This window comes from Larus michahellis, chromosome 5, assembly GCF_964199755.1.
Source record: "Larus michahellis chromosome 5, bLarMic1.1, whole genome shotgun sequence".
NCBI lineage: Eukaryota > Metazoa > Chordata > Aves > Charadriiformes > Laridae > Larus > Larus michahellis.
The window spans coordinates 23,252,880-23,267,174 of record NC_133900.1 but is presented as its reverse complement, the minus strand read 5'-3'; the positions used below and the strand labels follow the sequence as shown (position 1 = coordinate 23,267,174).

Below are 14,295 nucleotides of genomic sequence, written 5' to 3'. Positions count from 1 at the left end.
TTTAGTCTTCCTATGGAATGGTTTGGAAACTGGAACTACTTAAACCTCAGCTGCTTTTGAAAATTGTAGACTGGAGAAGGGAGAGCTGGTGGGAATAATAGTGGGGGAAATTTGAGAGCCTCTTAAATGCTGATTTATAATTAATCCTGTAAATGAGGTTGTAACTTTGGGTGTGAATGCTGAATCTGCCCCCTGCTGATTTTGGGCAAAGCTTTACGTTATGATGGAAATATTGCATGCCACACTAAGTTTACATAGAACTGAGTGATGACTATGTTAGTAACATGCACTATGAAAAGTTCATTTTTGATATTTAGAACTATGGTAAGATGATGATATCCTAAGGGAAATAAAAGGTTGGATTCAGTAAATTAAGATGTACCACTGTGTAGAAAGTATCTGACTCCCATAAAAAGAAACATAGTAGTAACTTGTACCTTTTCTTTCCTTAGGCAAGGAGCTGTCAATCTTCCTCCTCTTGAATTCAAACCAGCTCTGATGTTAGAAACTTTCAGTATTAGTGCCGTTGTAATGGAGAAATCCATATGCACACCTCATAACTCCACCAATGCCCTTTCTTTTCATGACTTGAATAAACGCTATTATAATACTTTTCACTGTAATTTTACAATTTCTTGCCAGTCCATAAGCCAGCACGTAGATATGGCACTGGTTCGTCTCATTCATCAGTTCAGTACAATGATTGACGATATCAAAGCCACACAAACAGACATCAAACTTAGCAGATACACTGCTGGATCAGCCTCTCCAACACCTACTTTTAAAACCCGCAAGCACAGAGACTTCCGCTCTTCTGATTTCAGCCGAAGCTCTCGAGGAAGCCTGAATGGTGGTAACAGGGTGAACAACACCAAGAGCAAACGAACAAACAACGAGAACAATAAAAAAGAGTCTCGAAACAAGAATTCCTTGGGGAGGTCAGAAAGAAGAACTTCTAAAGTGTCCAGGAAAGGTTCAAAAGATGTAGTTGACCACATGACTATTCATATGGATGACTCTGACTCTATTACTGTGTCGGAGCAGAGCGAACCTTCTGCTGAGTGCTGGCAAAATATGTATAAGCTATTGAACTTTTATTCACTCATTTCTGATCCAACTGGGATTTTAGAGAAGTCTTCTGAAACATTCGGCCCAACAGGTAAACTAGCTCATGAATCCAAATAATTGCAAGTGTGTGCTTTTGTTCAAGTTTATTCTTCTAAAGCTTGATCATAAGGTGGTCTTTGAAAGTTGCCCACCCCATCTAACTTGTATCAGAGGGGCAAGTGGTGAGAATGCGGGGGGGGGGGGGGGGAGCTTGGAATTAGTTTACCAAGGTGGTGTACAAAAGAAAAAAAATATGATTTTCCTGGCTTTATAGAGGCTTTGATTCTTTCAGTCCTAGACTTAGTCAAATATGTGTTAATTGATTGGTTTTAAATTCAGTCCCTTGATGTTCTTGTACAGCTCTGTTAACCTGGATTTGCACTGGGTGTTGGGACTGTGTTAACTTTTCTGGTTAATTGTGTACCGAGTGGGTTGAATTTGTTCCTCCCTAGGTGCTATTTTCTTTTCAAGTGGCTAATGGAAATGCTGTCTATTATCATTCAGTGAAAATATGTAAGCACACACATAAGCAATCCTGAGGGAGACAATTTCTGCCCTGGGAATGACTGAGTAAAAAAAAAATAAAAATCTGTGAACCTAGATTTGAGAGAAGAAAAGGTGAAATACTGATTTGGGTAAAGTCCAGAAAAGATTACAGGTGTTTGGGGCATAATTTCACCCAAAGCTTTGAGAATGATCACTGCTCTCTATTTCCAATGTATTTTAGCACAGCAGAGCAAATTTGAGAGCTGACTTAGCGTTGTGCTTTTTGTTGGTGAACTTAGGTTGCTGTAAATATGCAGGGGATGGTGTAATTAGTAGTTAGGCATATTTTCTTTGGACTTCTTTTAACTAAAGAATGAAAAACAGAAAGTGTCAAATGAGAGCTTCTGTTAAACAGAGGGCAATATCTTTCATGCACAGAAAATCATACCCTGAGCTATGATATCTGCACAAAATGTAAATTTTCTTACTTTGTTTTTATGCTCTGACCATTGAAAAGGAAAAGCTGCTCATCCAAAACGAAATTATAAGAACCTTTGGCTGTGAAATGATCAAAAAAAGAAACAGGACAATTGGAACCTGTCAGAGCATTTTTATTGTCTAACAATAAAATCACATAAATATGAATATTTATATAATGTACATAAAAATATAGCTATGAATAGTAATGAAATCACATCAGTCATTATTGTCCCCATTGTGTCTTGGATTTGGTTCAGTTGCAACATTATTAGAGTGGAATAAGCGAGGCACAGATAATTTGCCTAAAGAGTTTGCTTGATGTGCAAGATACATGATTTTTGTTTTCAAATACAAATATAAATCAGATATGCCAAGGATTTCTTGTAAAGTATCCTTAAATAGCTCCTTTGTATTTCTGTAGGTGTTCGAAGCCCAACCGAACCTGCTTGTAGAGTGGTGTTTGAGAATGAACAGGATAATGGCCGAGACACGCAGAGGAAGCGCAGCCTGGTGACTTCGGAGCCGCAGCACGTGACGCTCATAGTCTTTGGAATAGGCATGGTGAACCGAACCCACCTGGAGGCAGACATTGGAGGTCTGACCATGGAATCCGAACTGAAAAGAATCCATGGCAGTTTCACCCTGAAAGAAAAAATGAAAGGTGGGATAAGCTAAAATGTACTCTGTAATTAAAGTCAGCGACAGCTTTACATGTTTATGTGTGTGCATGTACCTATACCAACACATATGTATATGCATAATATGTTTTGTTTGTATGTAGACGTACGTTATGTCTGTGTGTGGATAGTATAACATTCACCAAGTTCTTTTAAAAACTATTACTAGGATGCTGAAGGATTTCAGAAGGATGCAAGATTTTCAGAAAACACCATGAAGGAAAATCTTTTAGAAGATAGTCACTCCTTTCATCTTCAAAAGCTTTCTTCTTGTCACAATTTAAGTTTGATATTCACTACTAAATGTGACTACATATTAATATGACTACTAAAACTGTAACTTTTCAATTATTTTCCTGCTGCTATATTTTTGAAAGCAGTAGGCATACCTGGAAGCAATTTGCTGAATTAAATAGCATTAAGTATCTTTTTTTCTTAAAGATGTACTACATCAAAAGATGACTGAGACATGTGCCACTGCTCACATAGGAGGTGTCAATATCGTCCTGCTGGAGGGAATTACCCCAAATATCCAGTAAGTATGAAGCCTGACAACTTAAAATTGTTCAAGTGCATAGGAGTGGTATCAGTTGTGTGACAGTAAAGGTTTGTAGCTTAATATGGAGCAAGCATTGATGATGTGTCTTCAGATAGAATCTGTGAAGTCGTAGACTTTGGTGGCAACTATGCAGCTGTTGCAGAATTGGGCTGGAGTTTGACTTGCAAAGCTAATTGCATGTGCCCGTTAACAGGAAGCTTTTCTATGAAAGACATATCTGAGTAAGCTAAGAATGAATATGGTGAACGTATTAGTAGTTTTCAGTCTAGGGCACCCAAACGCACCGTTTTAGACATAATTACATGAATAGGAATACACCCGTTCCTTTCTATCTCTAGTAAAAGAGATAGCAACTTACTCTAGTTAATGTTCAGAACTGATTGTAGGATCACAGTGTAAATGGGTAAGTGACCTGACTGAAAAATCGTAGGTGACAGGTCCTCTTGTAAAAAGAAAGAAATGAAATTTCATGTAATCGGAGCTTTCTGCACTGATTTTATTCCATGTGGTATACAGATAGAAAGCTTTATCACAGTGTGTATTGTTTCTCTTATGCTTTTAATTGCCATGTAAGATCTGTATCATTTCTTTAATAGATACCTTTTTGAAATCCCATGATGCATGATTCTTTGTGTTAGTTTTACAGTTCTAATATCCCTTCTCCACCCTTTATATAATGGACACAACTTGTTAGGGGTGGGAGGGGAAAATCACATTTTTGCATGAACATCTTGAATGACTTGCTCGGCATCTGCTTTGTTTTGGATTGGTTGGGATTTTTTTGCCAGGTTCACAAACTCAAAAAGGACATGCATTATTTTTCTTTTGTTTCTAGCCGAACTTCTTTCTGTTTGAGTTGCAAAACAACACTTGAACGACAACTCTTTGTAACGTAGATCACCCTCGCGCAGTTTGAGTGTTAGCTGGGTAACCCTCAGTATGTGATCTGATTATGGAATATTAATGTTGTCGAAAAGGGGCTAAATAATGTCACTTGAGTCTCTCTTTTAATTCCTGTTTAGTTTGGAAGATACTATATTGAACTTACAACATAGGGAATTTTATTAATGTCCCCAGCTAAACTGCTTCCAATAAGTGTGTTTCAGAGGGGTAAATAAAAGTTATAATCTGACAGCCACGCAGGGTTTCTGAAGGCGACTGAGGTTCTTCCTGTCTGTTTTACGTTGTAATCTTACTGAGCTTCCATATAGGGAGAAGGGTACAAAAGGAAAGGGGGAAATAACGATAAATCTGATAAATCATAAATAATGATAAAAAAACAACAGCAAACAAAAAACCCTAACAAAACCAAAGCCTTCAACTTGGTAAATTTGAAAGTAAGTGTCATGTTGTGGGTTACAAGTAATTAACTGACTAATTTTGCATGAATGTTTATTCTTTATTTGCTTTGTTTTTGTTTTTCTTCCTTTCTCTTCAATCTTCATCTGTAGACTGGAGGATTTTCCTACATCTCCTACAAGCACAGCCAAACAAGAGTTTCTGTATGTCACATTATTATGTTTAATAGTCTTGCAATTAACTCTGTGTTGTGTAGCTAATGGCTGCATTCCTTCTGTGTGTGATTGTGTAGGCAGATGTTGCTTGAATACATTTTAGTTTAACATTTAATACTACCTAGATAAGCTTTTAATGTAGCCTGCTAAATATATGTTAAAAAAAGCCCTTGTAAATGTTAACAATCTAGCTTGAGACAGGTATTGCACTATGCGGTCACTACTGTAATGCTCGAATGGTTTCACTAGCTCTTAAGTTCTTTAGATCTGCTTCTTGGCTTATTTTAATGAGGTGAAATAATGCTGATAAAGGAACAGGCAGGTTAGATTTGCTTTGAACTTGGTGAGGACCTGCTGTGCTTGGAGTGATAGTACCTGTTGTGATTTCAGCATGAAAAAGACTATTCCTTTTGTCTTCATTTACCTCCGTGCTGGGTTTTTATTACTAGACATGCTGACCACGTTATGCTAACACAGAACCTTTTCCTTAGAACTATGCCTGTGCATCTACTGCTAATGAAGGTGACCACCTTCATGTCTCCCAGATACATATATCTTTTAGAAGGACTTAGTACAACTGCTGTTTGTTACAGCATTTGTGTGTATTCAGTGTTGTGATAATACAGGATGAACTTTAAAATGTCCTTATGGATGGTAGCTCTGGAAGGAAGGGCAATGGACTGTAAACTGCAAGTGATGTGAAGAAAGTATTCAGGTTTTTGTTCCTTTTTGTCTGGTAGGAACACTAAACCAGCAAAAGAAAGTATTTTTGCATAGTGTATCACTGAACAGTTGAATTCATTGCCATGCGATGTGGTCAACAAAAGTATAAGTGATAAAAAGGATTGGACAAATCCATGTAGGATAGGTCTGGTGGTGAGTCATGAACACAATCCAGCTTCTGGCTCAAAAAGGAACCACCTGATAGCAGGAATTCAGAGAAGGGTCACTTTATTTACACCCCAACCATCTGCTACTACCCGAATTTTTCATCTGATTCGGTGTGGTAGTTCGTGTGTTTGTTACAGGCCTCCTGCTGAGGTGTTTTCCCCCCTCTCTTTGTAACATTCCCAAAAATCTGTTAGGTTGAGTGGTGGCCTTGTAGCCAGTTCTGTAGTGGGACAAAGATTTTGTTCACAAGTTTGCCTGGAAAGTGATTATTTATGGAATTGATGTGAGAACGTAGAATTATTTCTGAATGCGTTACTGGTATGTAACTTTAATATCAATTAATGATTTTAATAATATTCAACCAGATCGGTTATAGGCATATCACCATAGGTAAGCAAACTGCAGATGTATAATGTGTAGTGCTCATTCCAAATAAATGTATAGCCACACAGTTGTTCTGCATTTCATTCCGTCATGGAAGTAGGCTTTTTGTAGATCAGACAAGCGACAGGGAAATTCATTCATTGCATGAAATACTGAAATACCTTAGCAGAGAAGCACAGTTAATCTTGCTGAAATCTGAGGTTCCTGTGACAGCTATACTGGTGTAATTTTATTTTCTTTTAATTAAGGAAGTGCTTAAGATGGTATGAATTCACATGTTCAGAATTGATTGTAAATTCAGTACAGACTTTAACTCCAATTACATTTACTTTTAATTTCTACACAACGATAGGTTGAGACCAGACTGTCTGTCTCGTACAGGTCAGGAAGAGATCTTGCAACTTCCCTTAAGTTGAAAGTTGTTCTTGTGATGCTTTAATAGCTAATGTAGTAGTATTTTGTGTTCTAGATCGGGCAGGGGGGAAGTATTCTTGCTTGGCTTCACAATAGTTCAGGTAGCAGGAAGAGAGTAGGAAATAAGGAAACCTCAACAGATAAATAATTGCAGGGCTTTTTTTCTTTTAAAGAGATGGATTAAAATGTCTGCCCTTTTCTTAAGTAATGTTTATTTGTATAATGTCTTTCTGAAAATACTTGTGAATTAAGATTTGTTTCCTCCTTCATATTTGTGTAAATTCTTCAAATATTTTGAAATAATTTCTACTTGACAGTGTTTAATCCATAACTGCTTTAGGTCACTTGTAGCTCTTACATAGCTGTGAAAATCTGAAAATGTTTCTAGACCTTCAGTAAATTAATCTGCTGATGTTGATAGGCCTGTGGTTGGATTACAGTGTGTTGTATTTCTTCATTATAAGCAGAGGATGATGTCTTTTTTTTGGTATTTCCACACCTGGGATGCTTTGGACTAGGTGGTATTTTAACATCAGAATAAGGAGCCGTGTGTTAGGGCTTCACAGAAGAAACATTGCTTAGGGAGTAGAATTAACAGAATATTATAGCTTCTACCATGAAACCAAACTGTCTACAGAACAATTCAAGTCATGATACAAAAAGTATTTTAGCTATGTTCCTTAAAATCTAGTATTTGAGAAAAGTTCATTGAACATTGCAGTTTTATAGTCTATTTTTCAGACATTTTAGCTAAAGTACCACATCTTCTCAACTATATATCTTTTTCTTTGAGGCTGTAATATTCTGTCCTGGCTACATAATATACTTCCATTGGGTAACCCTCCAGGAACTGAGAAACGTCAATGTGTTACCCCATGTATCTTAATTTAATAGGAGCTTAGTGAATTCTGATATGCCAAAATTTCATTCCGACATCAAAAACTGTCAGCTTCGTGCAGTTGTATTTTTATCTTGGGTAGGCATTGTGAACCATACCCTCCTTAATATTAAAATAAAGTTTAGACTTCATATTAGTGTTAATTAAATGTCGGTATTATTTCACAAGCCCATTTACCACTTTATGTATTTATTGCTAAGTGAGTATTTCCTCCATTGACCTTTTTGGATGCTAAAATCAGATTTTACTAAGTCTTCGTATGAAAAGGATGATTCAAGATTATTCCTGAAAAGGAGTTGAAATGGAAGGCTCTGATTTGTTTCTGTGTGTGAAAATTTGTGTATGTGCAACCTAGTGTGTATAAACTCAAATGACCTTACTTATGCAAGAATAACAGTTTAACAAGTATTTTTGCAATGCATGACTCGTAGCTCTCTTACATGTAGTGTAGTTGTTTGTGGCATGTAGTGCATCTGTGTGTGTAAAGTGAAACAAAAAGGAATGTTTATAGTTTATAAACAAAATCACTTATATGAATACTTTAAAATTCATCTGACACTTAAAAACCCTTTTAACACAAAACTGTAACTGTTTCGAAAGACGTGCAAATAAATCCTGTTTCCTTTTCTGTTAGAACTGTCGTGAAATGCAGCATTGCCAAATCCCAGGCCCTGTATAGTGCCCAGAGAGGGCTGAAAACAAACAACGCTGCTGTGGTCAAAGTTGGAGCCATCAGCATCAACATTCCCCAGCACCCCGCCACCCTGCACAGCATGATGGTGCGCAGTTCTCACCAGCTCTCCAAGCAGATTTCGGATCTCATCAGGCAACCGTCAACTGCGTAAGTGGTGCTTGTGTGGCACTTCTGAATGCTGCTGCTTGCCATCCATTTATGGTCTTGTGCTACTGTGAACACATGTGGGAGAGCCAGGTTGGTCATACGTCATGTTACAATAACAAAAAGTATTTTCTGATCTTTGTCTTGGTCAATAGGCCTCAGCCTCCCAAAGAAGATGTTGCAACTCCTTTGCCCTCTGAAAAGACTCCAACAAGTATTAATCAAACACCTGTTGAAACAAATGAATTTCCACAGCTGCCAGAAGGCTTAGAAAAGAAGCCTATAGTTCTTAAATTCAGTGCCATGATAGATGGTATAGCTATTGGAGCGGCGCTCTTGCCCTCCCTGAAGGCGGAATATAAGATGGGAAGAATGAGGAGTCACGGAATGACAGGTAACAGTTCCCTGAAATGTTAAAAACATTATGGCTTGTAGTTTGGCCTTGCTAGCAGCATCCAAGAGGACTCGATATTTCTGTTGAGTTAGTTAGAGCTTTGAATCTGTCGCTATGGGCTTTTTTTTTTCTGAAGGTGGACTTTGATTAGATGGGGCCATATAGAGAATTTACACTGTTGTCAAACCCAATTCCCAGAGGCAGAATACAAGAGCAGATGAAGACATGAATGCATTCATATGTAGCTTCCTCCCAGAAAGCTTCCCTCTGCTAAAATTAGTTTATGATCCCTGATGAATTGAATTCTGATTCATAAGGCTACTTGAGAATACTCTTGTATGTTCTCAGTACAGATGAGGTGGTTTGTATAACTCCCTTCTCCATCTAATTACAGTGAAGTCTTTATTTTCTTTGAAAATTAAGAAAACCCAGAATCATGTGGGTGGATATTTATAGCTCTAGAGGTTTGTGCATTTCAGTAACATTTTAAAGGTGTTTTTATTCCAAAAGTGTTCTTAAATTTCAGGATAAATAAAAGATTCTTTTGCAGTTCGTACCTTTTCTTTCCCCATCTTCCTTTTACAGGTGCCCAAACAAGGTTTAATTTTGAGCTTCCAAATCACAGATTGCGCTTCACTTCAAAAGTCTCTGCCACTGATATGTCAACCATTCCTCCTTCCGCAAGTCTCAACCTTCCTCCTGTCACTATGTCAGGCAAATATGTCATGGAAGAACACGATACTTATTCAGACCAAATTTGGAGCATAGATGAGCTACCTGCTAAGCAAGGCTATTATCTACAGGGGAACTACTTACGATGTGTGGCTGAAGTAGGTTGAAGACGGTAGTCATTTTTGATAACTTGAGTCATTTCCGCTCTGTTACATTTCTGTATGTGCATCTTCATATTATTTTAATAATCTGCCTATTCCAGAGTTCTCAGGTTTACAGGTTGATCCAAATAACACATTTGTAATTACGTGACGCTGAAATAGAACTTTCTCAGTCCTTAGTTTGCGCAGCCAACATATTAAGCTGTCAAGACCACTATATTGGAGGATTTTGGATATCTTATTTTGTGCAAATAAATAAGGAAGATATGCTTAGAAACTTTTTTTCGGAATAACTATTTCTAATCAGTGAAGTAGACGAAAGTGGTTTATGTTGATGATTCAAATGAAGTGTCATTTTAAACTGAAATCTACCACATCAGATAATGTCATGTATTTTGCAAAAAGAAATACTGAAAAATTTAATAACAGTTTTTATTGTTTTGTAACTGTTTTATTTTTTCATGATTAGACAAATCCATAGTTAGGAGACGCTATATATAACCTTAGTAAATGATATAAAATCTTCTGTCCAACACAGAGTGTTCTACTTGCAAATTCTATTTGTGTACCAATTTCCACAGTTACTTTTCCCAGAGAGAAAAGTGATGCTGCTTAAAAGAAACCTCTCTATTGGTGTTTTTCTTTAGTCAGAAAAATAGTCTAGCATGTTTGTAATTGAGATTTCTGTTGTTTGCATCTTAGAAAATATCTGTATTTTAATTTAATTTTAAAAAAATCTTCATGGCAAATTTAAACAATCATAGGCAAACTCCAGTTCTTTAGGAGTATTTTTTAAGATTAGATTGGACTATTAATAAGTTTACCATTGAAGAGATCAGTAAACTTGCTAGTCTACAGTAGGTGGAGTGATGCACGCTTAGAGCTTGACAGCTCATTTCTATTTTGTTCTGATAATGATTTACTATATGTAATTAAGTAGCGTTTCACATACTTCCATGAACCTTAATCAAGTCCTGCATTTTATTGTCTAAGCTAAACTTAAGCAGGAGAATAAGCTTTTTCATATAATAGTGTATGTCCTTCAGTTTTCTGATAGGCATTCACAGCAGAAAACCTGCAAGACAAAGCTACTTAATGTTCTTTTTTTATGCTAATAACAATATAACTGGATTGAAAACTAAAAATGTATTGTTTTGAAAACATAGGTATTGTTTTGAAGTTTTGTTCTAAAATTTTATATTTCTGCAGGTTGGTTCCTTCGAACATAATCTCACAACTGATCTTTTAAATCATTTAGTATTTGTGCAAAAAGTGTTCATGAAGGAAGTAAATGAAGTCATACAGAAGGTTTCAGGTAAGCAGAACACTTAAAGCCAACTTTAAGTAAGATCCATAAGCCTTGTTTGGTGGCAACATTATATAGTTCTCTGGATCCAGTTGCTCAGGGCCCTTAGGGTTTTTTTTGTAGTTTTACGTGATCCTAGTTAAGAATATTTGGGGAGGGGAACCAACAACAAAAAGAGGACAGGGTTGTTAAGACTATTTGCAGAAGAAAAACATCCAGATACAAAATAGAGTAATAAAAATTTACTGCATTTTTCTTTAATCTGCCCATTCTTACCACCAAATAGCAATAACTTTAATGAGAAGAGTTGGCATATATGGAGAGAATTAATGGCTTAGCCTTTTCCAGCAGCAAGCCCTTCCTATAAACAAAGACTGAATATAAATTGAAAATACATAATACTGACTAAATCTCAAGGAGGCTTTAAACCAAGATTGCTCCTTCAGGTTTGGGCCTATGGGGATATGTAACTTGGGATGAAAATGTGCCAGGATGAGGAAGCAAACGCAAAAATAAAATAACCGCAGAATACTCTTTCCTCCTGTCATTGAAAAATACTGATATAATTTCAGATCCTCTTTTCAGGCAATTTGCACACTATTCAGTCAAGTGGTTAATTTTTATTGTCAGATAATTAGGAGATACATTTGTGCAGGAGACAAAGAATATCTGTTTTGAAAATGGTGTTACTCCTTACAGGCTTTGAGCCTTCCTGTGGAAAGTTTCCCAGGAGGGAGGAACGTGACACTCTGTCTTAATTCTCAGTAGAGAGCTATTAACTATAAGTAACAAGCTGAATCTGCACCTATGTCTTCCATCTTCAGCCTGTATTTGTTTTTATAAATCTTCAACTAGTCACTGTTTAAAATGAGGCTTAATGCACTGTCACCTTTTTTTATATCTATGTGTTTTAAAATGTTTTCTTTGTTAAAACTCTGAATGTGTACATTTAACGCGCACAGGAGGGGAGCAGCCAATACCTCTTTGGAATGAACATGATGGCACAACTGATGGAGAAAAACCAAAAATTCTTCTTTACTCTTTGAGCCTACAGTTTAAGGTAATCTTATGATAACAAAAGAGTGGTCCTAGATGCCATTAATGGCTTTGGGGTTTTTACCTCAAAGCTTATTGCATCAGGAATACTCTGCATGAAGAAAAAGACCTTGAGTTTGGTTCCTGTAATCTTTTAAAGTAGCTTAGTGGCATTGCATTGTGAAAAATGATTGTGTCCTCTCTTTTGCTGCACAGTTAAAAGTTGTGGTTTTTTTGGTTTGTTGGTGGTTCTTTTTCCCTTCTCTTTGTGTCTCTAAACCAGATCCTAATGACATTGTACCTTCCTTATTCATTAGGGAATTCAAGTGACAGCTACAACTCCCTCAATGCGAGCTGTGAGATTTGAAACTGGATTGATAGAACTTGAACTCTCAAACAGACTGCAAACCAAAGCAATGCCTGGAAGTAGCAGCTACCTCAAACTGTTTGGGAAATGCCAGGTGGATTTAAATCTGGCACTAGGACAGATTGTTAAACATCAGGTCAGTACTCAGTATCTTTGTGTGTGATGTTCTTAATAGTTTGTGATTAAAAAATACATAAACAAGCCAAGAGGCTGTCTTAAACTGCTGGGTTTTTTTCTGGATCTGGCTGTGGAATGGGTATAAAGTGTAGGGGGGCTGTGGAAGGTGTTGGTTTTTCGTTTGAGGTTCTTGGGGTTTTTTAATTTTTGGTTGGTTTGTTTTTTCAGCTTTCTCTTTTTTTTTAAAGTTTAAGCATTCCGCAGTTGTGGAAATTTACTTCCTGATTATGCTCTCATAAATAGTTTGGTTAACAGTCGTTCAAAATAGATTTTGTCACTTGAGTCAAGAAGGGACTGGAGATGACTTTTCAGAAGAATTAGCAAATCTTCATTATGAAGACTGGTGTACATGCATAAAAAGATAGGAGGAGTCAAGTATGGGCTCTTTTTTATTATTATTATTTTTTTCACGCTATTAACATCTTAGAACTTATTAGCCCCTTGCAACAGTAATGGCCTTGCTACTGGGTCAAATACAAAATTTCCATTGATTATTGCTATTATTTTTAGGTTACATGAATGAAATAATAAGATCAGACAAGATGTAGACCTGACTAGACCTACATTTTGACCTAGTTTTTCTGTATTAGTTTGAAAGTTGTATCTCTTGGATTCTTAAACCCACCGTTACCTGGAATCACCAGTTCTATGATATGAAAATATTTTGTGGTGCCTCGAAACAAACAAATATGGGTCTTAGAACCTATAAATGTATGTCACAAAAGAGTGTCTGGATATATTTTAGTTAATATTTTATGATAAATAAGGAAAATAACATTACAATTACAATTTAACGTAAGAAAATTCAATATCCTCAAAGGAGCTTTGGCTAGAAGAGAAAATGGGGAAAGGAGACATCTTTACTTCTTGTTGTAATTTTATGTTTTGTCAAAAGCAGTAATTTGATTATTTTTCCCCATCCCTGATCTCCTCCCTGCTGTAAACCCCTACCCCTTCCCACTTTTTGAACATTTTAAGGTTTATGAAGAAGCTGGCTCAGACTTTCATCAAGTTGCCTATTTCAAGACAAGAATTGGATTAAGAAATGCTCTCCGAGAAGAAATCAGTGGCTCATCAGATAGAGAAGCTGTGCTCATTACTTTGAACAGACCAATTGTTTTTGCTCAGCCTGTGGCCTTTGATAGAGGTATTGAAGAGACAATTGCTACAAATTTGTTTTCATACTTAAGAAGCTGTATTTTTATTTTTTTTTAAAGAGGCTTGATTATTCAAGATTTAGTATATTTCATGTTAAATCAAAATGTTAGGGATAATAAACTAGCTAAGAAGTTTAGGAGATCTACTGCATGGCAACAGGTCGATAATTCCTAATGTCAAAAATTCCATTTGCTGAGGTGATTAGTTTTCAGGTGGTTTGCAGGAAGTTGCTTTTGTAAGTCTTTACAAATGAATAATGCTGAGAACAGCATCACTTTCTGTATTTTACAGTGTTAACTTTGACGCTAAGTAATTGTCTTAGTCCATCTTGTCCTTTGCAGCATGAGCCACTTTTCTACGTCCTGAATATGTGTGTGTCCAACGTCTTAAAGTAATGAAGAAACTGTAAAAATGAAAAACAACAACAAGAAAACCCCTTTACTAAGCGAGTGTGCTTTTTTTTTGGTATGTGTTGATTTCAATTAAGTATTTCTGGTTTCTTCCTAAAGCTGTGCTATTTTGGCTGAACTACAAGGCTGCGTATGACAACTGGAATGAACAGAGAATGGCTTTACATAAAGATATTCATATGGCCACAAAAGAAGTAGTAGATATGCTGCCCGGAATCCAACAAACCTCTGCGCAGGCTTTTGGGACCCTCTTTCTTCAGTTGACTGTCAATGACTTAGGGATTTGCCTGCCCATCACAAACACACCTCAGGTAATCAAAATGTCTGAAGCAACATGACTACTAGTAGTCTGTTGAAAGGTGAAGGT

General features: G+C 36.6%; 1 protein-coding gene across 15 annotated transcripts in view; it reads left to right on the top strand.

The window, feature by feature from the left end:
- BLTP1 (bridge-like lipid transfer protein family member 1) overlaps positions 1 to 14,295 on the top strand; it is a 114,511-nt gene that overhangs the window by 68,878 nt on the left and 31,338 nt on the right. For 14 of the 15 annotated variants that reach the window (XM_074589119.1, XM_074589130.1, XM_074589128.1 and 11 more), the window contains exons 46-57: positions 453 to 1,159; positions 2,495 to 2,734; positions 3,192 to 3,285; positions 4,761 to 4,811; positions 8,045 to 8,251; positions 8,404 to 8,642; positions 9,228 to 9,472; positions 10,685 to 10,790; positions 11,744 to 11,841; positions 12,134 to 12,319; positions 13,339 to 13,507; positions 14,028 to 14,239. In XM_074589119.1, coding sequence (XP_074445220.1) covers positions 453 to 1,159; positions 2,495 to 2,734; positions 3,192 to 3,285; positions 4,761 to 4,811; positions 8,045 to 8,251; positions 8,404 to 8,642; positions 9,228 to 9,472; positions 10,685 to 10,790; positions 11,744 to 11,841; positions 12,134 to 12,319; positions 13,339 to 13,507; positions 14,028 to 14,239 — 2,554 coding nt within the window. The remainder of the gene's footprint in view (positions 1 to 452; positions 1,160 to 2,494; positions 2,735 to 3,191; positions 3,286 to 4,760; positions 4,812 to 8,044; positions 8,252 to 8,403; positions 8,643 to 9,227; positions 9,473 to 10,684; positions 10,791 to 11,743; positions 11,842 to 12,133; positions 12,320 to 13,338; positions 13,508 to 14,027; positions 14,240 to 14,295) is intronic. The other variant, XM_074589120.1, reaches the window with a different exon arrangement.